Source organism: Halichoeres trimaculatus, unplaced genomic scaffold, assembly GCF_033239565.1.
Source record: "Halichoeres trimaculatus isolate MK-OKI-2021-1 unplaced genomic scaffold, fHalTri1.1 fHalTri1_scaffold_17, whole genome shotgun sequence".
NCBI lineage: Eukaryota > Metazoa > Chordata > Actinopteri > Labriformes > Labridae > Halichoeres > Halichoeres trimaculatus.
In genome coordinates, this window is record NW_027437195.1 from 22,198,129 (window position 1) to 22,210,183 (window position 12,055).

The 12,055-nt window shown below is 39.8% G+C and overlaps 1 protein-coding gene across 3 annotated transcripts; it reads left to right on the plus strand.

Moving 5' to 3' along the window:
- Positions 1-334: 334 nt before the first annotated feature.
- On the plus strand, positions 335-11,731 carry mapre3a (microtubule-associated protein, RP/EB family, member 3a). 3 transcript variants are annotated; one of them, XM_074692553.1, is made up of 7 exons: positions 335-485; positions 5,259-5,386; positions 5,478-5,623; positions 5,750-5,942; positions 8,752-8,894; positions 8,973-9,125; positions 10,312-11,731. In XM_074692553.1, exons 2-7 carry the CDS (start codon positions 5,266-5,268, stop codon positions 10,378-10,380), a joined length of 825 nt encoding a protein of 274 aa, XP_074548654.1. In that variant the 5' UTR covers positions 335-485; positions 5,259-5,265; the 3' UTR covers positions 10,381-11,731. The 3 variants fall into 3 exon arrangements, with proteins under 3 accessions (XP_074548654.1, XP_074548656.1, XP_074548655.1); XM_074692555.1 differs by having other exon boundaries at positions 5,750-5,906; XM_074692554.1 differs by having other exon boundaries at positions 356-485; positions 5,263-5,386.
- Positions 11,732-12,055: the final 324 nt, after the last annotated feature.

Sequence of the window (12,055 nt, forward strand, 5' to 3'; positions counted from 1 at the left end):
TGCAAATTAAGTATTTAGATTTGAACTCTTGGCTCCACTATCCATTGGGTTTATATTCTTTCATCCTTTTCATTCATGTATTTGAGCCCTTAACCATTCAGTGATTCAAAGACTAGGAGCCTAACTGTGAAATCTATTCAAGCTGACATAGAGCCAGTGTAAAGACTTTAAACTAGTGCTCTGATCTCTTTGCATTTTTCGTGATCTCACTAAAAGTCTCACAAAGCAACAGGCCTAAAATCCCAACCCGACACATCATGTGTCTCTTAGCTGGAACAGGCCAAAGTCCTATTTATAATGAACCTTTAACAGCATGGAGTCGGGCGCATGCGCAGTGGAAGCTGGATTGTTGCAGCCCCAGACAGGGCGGCCCGTTACCAAGCACTGCACCGCGCGCGCAGGGTCTGGCAACGACGACAGCAGCAGCGGGCATTGACAGAGGGAATACAGCCAGCGTGATAACAACACAGACACTCCTGAATACTGTGAGTATGACCGCAAGAAGACCCGCTATGTGTTGTGTCTTGCTCCTTTTGTTCGTGTTTGTCTTCTTTTTTTTCATTCCCATGCAGTGAGGCTTTAATTTCCCGTGCACTGACAGTCCGGAGGTATTCTGGGAGGCCTGCAGAGGGGGCCGCTAGAGGAGAGCAAGCACCAGCGTTGCGGCTTTTTAACCAAAAGCAAAACGGCCACATTTATTGTTCTCCGCTCGGGCTTGAAATGTCAGCCCCCCGCCCATTTACCCATGCCAGAGCTCGGCTGTTTTTGCACTGAATTTGCTGCAGTCATTGTGGGAGCTTCAACGCAGGCCTTGCAGATTTTTTTAGTGAATAGATTTGCTTCTCTTATCGCCGCTATCGATACAATAATCCTTATTTAATAGAAATCACACCCACTGGAAGGTCTGCGTCAACTAATAGATCTGTGTGCTTGCTTGTAGCTTTGTGAACGGTTAATTTCTGGCTGTAAGTTGTAATCATGTAATTGTAAGCTAGCAAAGCCCCATGGGAGGCTGCTGGTGTAATGCACGCTGCTGCTGAAGGTGCATTCACACTCTTATCAATCACCAGAAATCACATCTCACAGCGCCTTTAATCACTCATTAATGCTGTGACATTTAACGACACACTCTGGTGATTTCCTCCCACTGTCAGCAGCAGACACAGAAAAGCAATGCCTGACCTTAACACCATCATTCCTCAGTTTATTGTGTCAATGTGCATTTTTACTGCAGGGGTTTGCCAAGGTGTCTCAGGCCTCATCTGGTGACATGACACCCGCTGCCAGGCAAGCAAAGTGAGCACAGGCAAGGCTGCAGCTGCCAGATGTGTAAAGCTGCTCACAAACATCAGGGTATTTCCGTGTAATCTAGTGAGGGATTACGCTCACAACACATCTGTAGATTAAAACTGAAACTAAAGATGCCTCTCAAGCCTTGTGTTTACTGACACAATTATGTATATTTCTAAAAGAACAGGTCAGAGTCTCAATCTGATACAACCATTGCTTAATATTACAATAATTATATTAATACAAACTACAACTCTAATCTTAGGATAGGGAGAAGGGGCTGGGGAAGACCTCTGGATGGAAAACCCAACCGTCCTGTTTTGAATGCTGCTGGAGAAATAGCAGTTACAAAAAATATTTGGCTGATGTTCTTTACAGATCATACAGAGAAGGATACATTAGTCTGGATTAGCTGTGTGAGATTATTTCAAAATAAAAGTCCTTTAAAAAAGAAAAGGCCAATGAAAAAACGCACAACTTGTAACACTCATAAATCAGCAAAATTAATCAGCATTTTTTTCTGTTAGTCTTATTTGATTGTGACAGAATGATTCTGAATTTAGAGCCATGGATGAGACGAAAGCACCAACAGGTGGACTTTAAAAAGGCATATACACCTGGTATCAGGATTTTACACATATTGTGATCATTATTTTAACTCAAAATAATAGAAAATAGATTTTTTGAGCTTAAAAAATACTTTATTATAATTGATCAGATTATTATGCCCTAGTATGAGTAAATGTAATACTTCCAATACTGCTAATACAGCAACATTGAACATCCTGGATTACCAAAAATACGTTATATGACATTTTCCCAACATAGTACATAAAAAAATGACATCACTGTAACTCTTAACCACACTTTGAAAATCCGCAGACATATTCAGTATTTTGAGATTAACTCAGAAAGTTATCTTCAGATTAATGAGCGACTAAAGTTACTGTTAGCTGCAGACATAGAGTGTCTAAGTCCAGGATGTCTGCAAGGTTGGATAAAGATTATGTGGAGGATCAGTGGATGGGGCAGAGAGGGACAAGGCAGGCAGAGAGGGATATGTTGAATGAAGGAAGAGGAGGTTCCAAATGATTACACGATAAAGGTGATCAACGTGTATCTATTTATACACAGGAGCAGGTCTAACACGGTGGAGGTTCAAGGTTTGGAGGATCAGTTTTAGGGTATTGTTCTTTGACCCAAGTTTCAACTAGACTGCAGTGAAAGTTTGGGAAATTGAGCCAACTGACAAGAGATAAATTACACCAGAAAAGCTATTGCTCTTTTTGTGTACATGGATGCATTCATTTAATTTTGATTTTAATTTTGGTGGAGCATGAATTGCAAGACCCTGATCCACCAATTAGTATTTTTTATGGAAAGTTTCATTCTCCCTCAAAGTAGAGAGATTATTTTTATAGGATTTGGACAGAAAGGACTGAGGGTATCCAACCAGCAGGGGCAGATTTTACTTAACAACAAGAGGATTTGGCATAGTGTCAGATTGAAGTGTGATTTTTTTATTTTCTTGCGTCTTTAGCTTGGTTTTTAATCTCTGTTTCTGCTTCCTCCATCAATTTTAAGGTAAACTCCTCTCAGGCTTATTCATTTGTTAATATTTGGAGTGTATGTGTTTTGTTTTGGATTAACTAGCCTGACAAGATCTGACAGATCAAAGTTTATTTTACCTATTTACAATGATTTATATGTACATTTTTATTCTGAAGTAGTCCCAGTGATTTCACACCACTTAACGTTCCTCAGCGATGGATTCTTTTCAGTCTGTCTGGGTCAAGTTAACATTACACTGTCCTCATTCAGCTCTCTGTCTTATCTGAGCTCTGTGGTTGATGCAAATTATAAAGGAAAATGTCACAAAACTGCTGTTATCATCACCACTGTTAACGGTTTAAGTTTCTATAGAGGAACCTAAAGTTCCTCTCACCTACCATCGCTAGGATTGCAGGAGAGGATCTAGAATGACAGTTCCCATGTTGTTTGGCCGAATAAGCATGCTGCCCCAAATTAATGGTTTAGCTACACTGTCTATCAATATGATGCTAACTAACACTTTTACTGACCTCATGGTTTATGGTGCCAACAAACAGAAGCTTAATGTGCCAGAATTTATTGTTCGCAGATTGATTATACATGACATGTAAGAACATGATCTGTAAGAAAGTCACTCATACCCTGCTCGAAGGCCTGAAGGCTGGTTATGCTAGTTCTGCTAATGTTTGCCACACCTTGCCAATGCATTTATCCGCAGACTCTCTGATTATGAGTGTTGTCTTACCTTTTGAATGATTTGTAAGTCAGGTGTTATATCTTAACTAAATGAAAATTTAGCTAATTAAACTGTAAAAACTTCAGGTGAACAAGTTTGAATGACAAAATGTATCACTAATCTGATTTCTATTTATTCCAGCTCAAAGACACTTTAGGAAATTGATTTTTTTAAACTGATTCTTAAATAGTCTCCCTCTTTAAAAGTTGAGTTAAATAATATTATCATCCAGTAGACTGGATGCTGAATTCGAGCGCCTGTGTTCCAGTAATATTTCCAGCAAGATTTCACACTTTAGTGTCTCAGTTTAGAACTCAGCTGGTAAGGTTTGGCAGAGAGAAGTAGGTTAGGAAACAGGAGGAGAATTTTCTTTCAACTCAAGGTTTTCCTACTCATCATGTCTGATACTGGAGCAGGATCGGCAAAAAGACTTACATTTTCTAGTGTAGCATCATTTTAGACGGAGAAACTGTATAACCGGGGCCTGTAAACATGTCCAGCCATTTGGGATGACCATTTGTACCACAGACTGTAAAAAAAATGGACATTATCTGGCTGCTTGAAGTGAGGTCACCACAAAAACTGCTCCCCCTGGTGGCTGGCTGCAGTATAAGTTAAAAAATCTGTCTCTCCAGTCATTACAGATGGGCTGTGGTCAAACTTTAAAAATTAATACACCTTTTAGAAATGTTTCTCATGTCTGATTGTTGTTGTGATTTGAAGATATCATTTGGCTGTCTTGTATTCAAGTCCTCTTTTCTCTGAAAATATTTGTTTTCATTAGTTATGAGAGGTTGAAAACAAGGTTGAAGGTTACGTTTAAAGATGACTGACAGCTGCTGTTCTTGTGTATTTTTTTCGGGAATTGTAAAATCTGTTGGGAGGTAGAGTCAAGAAGTAATTAGACTCTCCAAAGAAAAAAAATATTATTATTTTTGTCACCCGGCTCCACTCAGATTCTCTCTCACAGTCTCTACTGCACAGACTCTGGCTGCCAATAGTGACGGAAGTATAAAACCATACAATGGTAAATGGCAGAGCCACGCTGTCCACTCTATAAACAGTCTATGGTTTGTACTACTGGTGAAAAAATAACGACTAGGGGTTTACATGGGCGAGGTTAACACCCCAACAGACCATTAAAATAAATGGCAGTAGACCCCAGTATTACAGGTACTAACAGGTTACAGGCACCTGTTAGACTACTTACTTAAGACTGCGAACGTCGTGCTCATGCGTTACTGTTAGAGATGAAAAATGCAAAAAGAACAAACATTCAGGGACCAAATGAATCCTTTGGAAAAGTATGACGATGATGAGATATACAGCAAATTTAGATTCAGGAGACTTTTCATTGCTGTTTATATGGAGCATGCATGCAAAATCCAAATTTGCCAGAGAGGGGTTTTCCAGGAAGTTCCCCGGACATATGGTGTTCTGCACCCGCTTCGCTTTCATGGTTCAATTAGTTAATTGGCCAGTTGTTGGCAGTGGCTAACACTATGGCCAAATACGCCGTTCCTTAATGGTACGCTATGACTCATAGTCCCGTTTGTGTAATGACTGGACGTGCATACAGACCCCGGTCTTTGTCAGCTTAAAGAGTAAATAAGCTAAGGCTGATTCTACCTGAAAGAATCTAAACTTTTCTCTTCTTGTCTCTTTGTGTTGTTTGTTGAAGGTAGGGCATGGCAGTGAATGTGTACGCCACATCTGTCTCCATTGACAACCTCAGCCGACATGACATGCTGGCATGGGTCAATGATTCTTTGCATCTCACCTACACCAAGATTGAGCAGCTATGTTCAGGTAAGTCAGAAAGCTTCAATAAAAATACTGTTCAGAAAGAAACAAATCACAACCCGTCAAGAATGAGCTGTTGTGTCTCTTTGATTTGCAGGGGCAGCGTACTGCCAGTTCATGGACATGTTGTTTCCAGGTTGTATCCTCCTGAAGAAGGTCAAATTTCAAGCCAAGCTGGAGCATGAATTTATACACAACTTCAAAGTTCTTCAGGCAGCTTTCAAAAGGATGAGTGTTGACAAAGTCAGAATGCTTTAATCATATTAGCATGTATTCCGTCATTCTGTATTTTCCCTCCTTAAATTAGATGAAAGTAATAATAGATATCACATGAAGCTGTTAAAAGCTCTTCCTGTCTCCCTCCTCCAGATTATTCCTGTAGAAAAGCTCGTAAAAGGGAAGTTCCAGGACAACTTTGAATTCGTGCAGTGGTTCAAGAAGTTCTTTGACGCCAACTACGACGGGAAGGAGTACGACCCGTTATTAGCCAGACAGGGGCAAGACGTGGCCCCTCCCCCCAACCCAGGTGATCACTTTATCCACAGACCAAAGAGAAACACAGGTAAACCAAACAGTTCTCCCTCTGCTGCACGGTCTTCCTGAGCTTTGGATGGCTCAAACGCGCTCCCTGCTAGCAAAGTGGTGTGAGCAGCACGATTCACAGAATGACCGCTGTCCTGTTAGATCCATCTCACTGCCCCAGCACTCACGAGCAACATGACACTGTGTAGGTATGACTGAGTCACTGGTGGAGTTACGGGAATCACCACAGTGAATTCTTGGATGCAGCATCATCGAGGTTGGAAATTCCACTACATGCAAAGCCACAGACAACTTGCTTTCCCCAATTCTGATTGATCGATCAGTGATGGCAGAATAATTGTTGAAATATTTCAACAGTGTCCTGCATCAAGCAGCTGATGCAACACTGACAGGGCTCCATCTCTTTCTGGAAGCTGGACAGCAAAACATGAGTGTTTGACCCTGTTTGCACCTGGTGTTACCCTACGCCTGTTTTTTAGGATACTAAAGTCTTGGTGAACAGTTAAAAAGAGAAAGATCAGCATGAAATCTTTATTAATGTCAGCATCCTGACAGTTTTTTATTTTAGAAGATGGGGTTGATCAGCTAAGGTTAGCCACACACTAGAAAACTTTAAGCTCTTTACAAAATTTTAAAAAAATGTGTAATACCACACACATGCTAACACTTAACATCTGTGGAAGGAAATCTATAGGAATGAGATCTCACAAATTTGTGTGAACAACAGTTACTTCAGAAGATAAACAGATAAACTGCCATAGAGCAACAAAAAAGGAGGTAAGAAATATGAGTAAATAGCACCACAAGCTGCTTCTCTTTATCAATATTCCACTTGGCTCTGGCTACAGCTGTGTTTAAGTTTGCTGCTATATTTATGAGTTGTAAAAGAATACAAAATCAGGTTATTTATCAACCAATCAATCAATCACTCAGTCATTCTTTTCTATAGTTGTATAGTTTCATTTAGCAGATGTTTTTGTCCAAAGGGATGTAACACAAGCAAGAGTTTAGACAGAAGGAAAAACCTAGTTAGAGCAACAAATTGCTATAAGTTATTTGGCTGCAGGTGCTGCCACAAAGAGCAGGATTCTTTTTTCTTTTTTTAAATAATTTAGAATAATCTAGCCAATCAACCACAGTCAATTACTGCAACAATATACTTCAACCTTCAAAAACATTCAGAAATAGTACTGAAAATTCACTTAAAGCTGGATCTAAGAGCTGGATACTGTTTGAGGCAGCCTGACCTGGAATTACTAATATTTAACACTTTCAATACCAGATCAGGAAGACTCCTACATTGTTGGAAGTCACAAAATAGTTAGATTGACCCCACTCACTTGAGGCTCATTTGGTCAGATAATAAGTTACAAGAAGCCCTGTATCAGGTCGTGTCATCCAGCCCTAAACCTGGCTTTAAGGGATGTAGTGTGTAGCTAGCCTAAGTTGCACTTAATCGTTTTTTCTGACTCTCTAGCTGTGTTCCCATTACACCTAGAATTGCGCAAAACGCAAAAATCGCATTTGAAAAATAGTGATGGAAACACCACATTTTCGATAAACCTCTCAAATTTCGATAAAAAGTTTTTGCGCTCTCATGAGGTGGTTTTTCAGCAGTTTCGATATTGAAGTTTCTCGCAAAAATACAATGGAAACACCTTTTTCGCAAAAACGTCACGTTGTCATAACAACGCACCTCACTCACCTCCTTGTAAGTGTCCACTGCCACACAAACGGACTCTAGCAGGACGGCTGTGAGCGGGTCATAGAGCAGCAGGAGGAAGGGGCGGAGGTCTGTGTGCGTGAGTGAGAGTATGTGAGCCAGAGATGATGATTATCTTCATTCAGTGTTTTGTTCCTGCCTGTTTTGAGTTAGCGTGATCACGGCCGACAGTTTGAGCAGTGAATAAAAACACTAATGTTCAAGAATCGGCATCATCATGAGTGCAGCGTCCAGACCTTATCTTTTACCTTACTCAAGTTGTGTGCAATTCTGGTCGCAATTGAAACACCGGCAAAGCGAAATAGTTCTTTATCGAAACTTCAGAAATATTGCTTTTATTTTGCAAATAGGTGTAATGGAAATGCAGCTTCTGATAAATTTGTGAACAGTACTTATGTTTGAAATAATTAAAAGACCCCAGAATTTCTATTCAAAACTAGTTACATAAAAGGGATACAGGCCGCAATTTTGGGGGAGGCACCTGGGTGAGCTGCTCTTTTCTGGCCTTTTAATTTCAATCCCTCAAAGTTAACTGGTTGATTTGACCTCATGTCTATATGATCTGATCAGCATGAACAGATGGTAAAACCAGGTGTAAACAGTGTCTTTGTCTTATTTTACTAACAATAACAATGTCCGCCAGAAGCAACCTTGTTTTGTCTGTGTGAAAGCTTTTGCTTGAAAATCATGGCAAGCAAGCTAATACGACGAGTAGTGTGTAGTGAGCCTGCTTCAGGACTCTGTCACTGTAAGCAGTTTGTTAATGCAGACACTCAGTAAGACTTATAATGCATGTTTTGTAGCACCTTTGCTGTAGCACTTATAGAGGTTTGGAGGGACATCTTTTCTTTAAAAGTTCTCTTTTTATAATTTGGGTTTCAGAAATCTGACAATTATTATGTCCTTAATACAACTTTTCTGTAAAACAATTTGAAACCTCTTACAAACATGGTGTCATGTAAGGCACAACACTAAGCTATAATGTTAAATCAGCTCTCTATAATGTGCTATCTCCATTGCCACAAATGCTACAAAGCCAACATGTATGCAGCTGTTCTTTGTGGTTCAGTTAATAACATCGTGGGTCATGTCTGATCATCTTCAGGACCACAGAGGACATCTCCAACAGTTCCCAAAAACATGCCAACACCACAGCGGGTCCAACACAACACTCCAGCCATGAGGAAGAACCCATCTTTGTCTAGAAACGGGGGGAGCGATGCTGAGATCATGGAGCTAAATCAACAGGTAGAAATGCAAAGAGACGCTGCTCCAAGGTTTGACTTTCATTGATGCTTTCTCAACTCATGACATTTCCTTTCTCAGTTGATGGAGTTGAAGTTGACTGTTGACGGATTAGAGAAGGAGAGAGACTTCTACTTCAGCAAACTACGGGACATTGAGCTCATCTGCCAGGAACACGAGAGTGAAAACAACCCCATCCTCAGCAAGATAATCGACATTCTCTACGCAACAGAGGTATCTGTCCTGAGACCTGCAAGTTGTTTACCCACAGTCAGTTACCATAAATTAGATTTAAAGTTCGTTTACAATATTTGGCATCCCTATGTCATAGAAGATTTGATGATGTGATGCAAAAAAGTGCAACAAGCAGATACTCATGTTTCGTTTAAACTGCTAAGCCTTTTAACAGGTTAGTTTAGATTTCGATGTTCAGGCTCTGACTCTGTGTTTTAAATCATTAATACAGCGGGTAAGCTAATTACTTTCACTGTAAAAATCAGGTTAGTTTAAAATGATCTCTAATTTTGACACGTTCCAAGTCCTTCAAGTCCATTACTGCAGCCAGTCAGCAGAGGGAGCTCTGAAGTTTTTGGCTTCACTGGGGGAAAACTAACTGTTGATACAAGCGTGAATATTTAGGTTTTTTTGTTTGTTGTTTTTTTTTTTAAATGGACAGTAATAACCTTCACACACTGAGTTTTTTTTCCTTCTGAAATTGATGCACATAAAGAAAGAGATTTCGATCCCATGTTATTTCAATCATGTTTGCACACTGACACCAAAGCTTTAGTCCATCATTATTTTTTTCGGAACAGGTCTGATTTTCTGTGTTTTTCTCATTCTTCTAGTCATTCCTGGGTTTCTTTTGTAATATTTAGAGACACTGTAGGCTACTTGCAACGCCATCATCATTTAATTTAGCAGGAAGATCAAATGGCAAAAATGTCCGGTGAGAGGGGGCGACACATTTTCTGTCATTAAGGGCTATGTTTAGATGATGAATGAAGACTTCTGTGTGTGTGTGTGGTTGTGCGTGTGTATTCCTACATCCCCTGACATCCTGAAATAGACCTGAGACCACCAGCAAGTGAAACTCTTTTTACTCTCGTGTTTTCTTTGTTTCTCAAGTAGAGAAAAAAAAAATCACTGTTTGATGAATCCATGTATCTTGTGCTGCAAATTTCTGCAATTAATAGAAAAAAACCACATTGAATTCAGTGTGCAAGGTGTCTTCATCTAACCCCTTTTTATTTCATTTTTTTTAAGGATCCAAAAAACAATGGACTCAGTGTACAAAGGCCTCAACCCCCATTAATTTCTTTTTTCAGGAAAAATGAACATCTTCTTTTTTTCTATTTGGAGGGCACAGTTCATCTGTTTGGATTTCTCCCTCAGTAAACCTTTTCCTCTTGTTTTGCAGGAGGGTTTTGCGCCGCCAGAGGATGAAGACCTTGACGAACAAGCTCACTTGGACCAGGATGAATACTGAACTCTCCACGTCCCTCCTCCCTGAAACATCTCCAGCCCCCCTCCCTCCTTTTCTTTTCACCCTCATTTGTTTTCTACTCTCTGCACGCTCTATAAATACCCACCATTAACCTGGTTCTCCGTCTGTTTTTTCCTTTCTTTCTCATATGTATATCTGTTTCTAACCTTCCCCCTCTATCCCCCCTCTGGCCGTCTGTACACAACCACTCTTCATCATCTTCATCATCAGCCACTGCTCCTCCCTGCCTCCACTGACACACTTACAATAACAGTAATCTTCAACTTCTCCCACTTATTTCAGCATGAGTAATGCAGATATTTGAGCCAAGTCTGGCATGGAGGTTGTGATGGCAAACTAACTATGGTGGATTTTAAGTCTGTAAATATTAGCGACATTGTGATTTCTGTGAGAACAATGTCTCTGCTCGTTCTGGAGTTATTTATTTGCCTTTTGTGCGCTGTGATACTTCTATTAGAGCACTGAACAACGCTGCTCCAATGTGCCATCAGGTCACTCCCAGAGCTACTAAAACTGTAACTAAAGTGACTTTTTAATAGCAATTTCTTATTTATTTAACTTATATTTCATTTAGATTAACTTTCTGTAGCATAAATGGGTGCAAAACTGACTGTACATGAATTGAAAGCTGAGGCCAAGTGTGTTATATCAGTTACAGTTTGTGTGTGAGTCAGGCTTTTTGTTCCTGGTATGGTGGGTTCATGGCATGTAGAAACGCTGAAGGAAAACTTGGTGCAATGACTCAATGCGTATGATCAGTGCTCCGCGATTATTCATCATTGATTAGCAACATATCTGAGCATGAGAATGTTACACATTGACTGTGAATGAGTGATATTTTGTAAATGTATTTTGTGTGGAAACTTTGTCTGATGTCGCACGATCCTGGTTATTTACCGTCATATCTTTAAGGCCAACATGCAGGAGCCTGAGTTTAAAATTTAGAGGAGAGCAAACCACCTGCAGACTGACAATATGGTTATAGATTGTAGCAGTTCTGATGTATTCTTCTAAAAATATAAGGGAGCCTAAAACTGAGTCAAAATAGAGTCATTATCACATGACAGCTTCAGTCATGTTCCCCCTTGCGAACTCCTTTTATAAGGTTCCCAGTGTGTATGAGTTGTAGTTTGAGAGTCTGTATAAAGAGACCTGTGACCACTTGGTCATCATAAGCATCCGTTAAACCAAGGAAGCCTCCCTGTCCTTCCCCAGCTTTTTTTACTTTGCAAACTGGCTGTCGTCTGCTCTGGAACTTGCATTCATTGATCATGTAAACATCTACAAAACACTCATCTTCTGAGTTTTGAATAAATAAACAGTTGTGAAATAAGCTGTGTGGTTTATTTTGGGTAAATTCAGGTTAACGCTCACAAAAGCCCAAATATGTGTATAGTAAATTAAAACTTTTTAAATGTTTGGCAAACACTTAAGAAATTCAAATCTACAAGCAGGAAAGTAACGTTTTGATGACTGAGTGGAAGAAAAGGTAACAACTGGCATTTTATTTAGTCAGTTAAATATTGGATAGCATTGTAGGTTCGCTTCCCTCCCATCCAAATGTTTTCAAGTGCCAAATAAGATGAGGGTTTTACCAAACAATATAGGAACAGTTCAGAGAATAAAACACATTACAGCTTCACAAACCACTATTTGT

Excerpts from the sequence above, each read along its gene's own strand:
- mapre3a (XM_074692553.1), top strand. The coding sequence starts at position 5,266 with ATGGCAGTGAATGTGTACGCCACATCTGTCTCCATTGACAACCTCAGC. Across the intron at positions 5,387-5,477 it reads GATTGAGCAGCTATGTTCAG|GGGCAGCGTACTGCCAGTTC; the intron begins GTAAGTCAGAAA and ends TTTGATTTGCAG. Across the intron at positions 8,895-8,972 it reads TCATGGAGCTAAATCAACAG|TTGATGGAGTTGAAGTTGAC; the intron begins GTAGAAATGCAA and ends TTCCTTTCTCAG.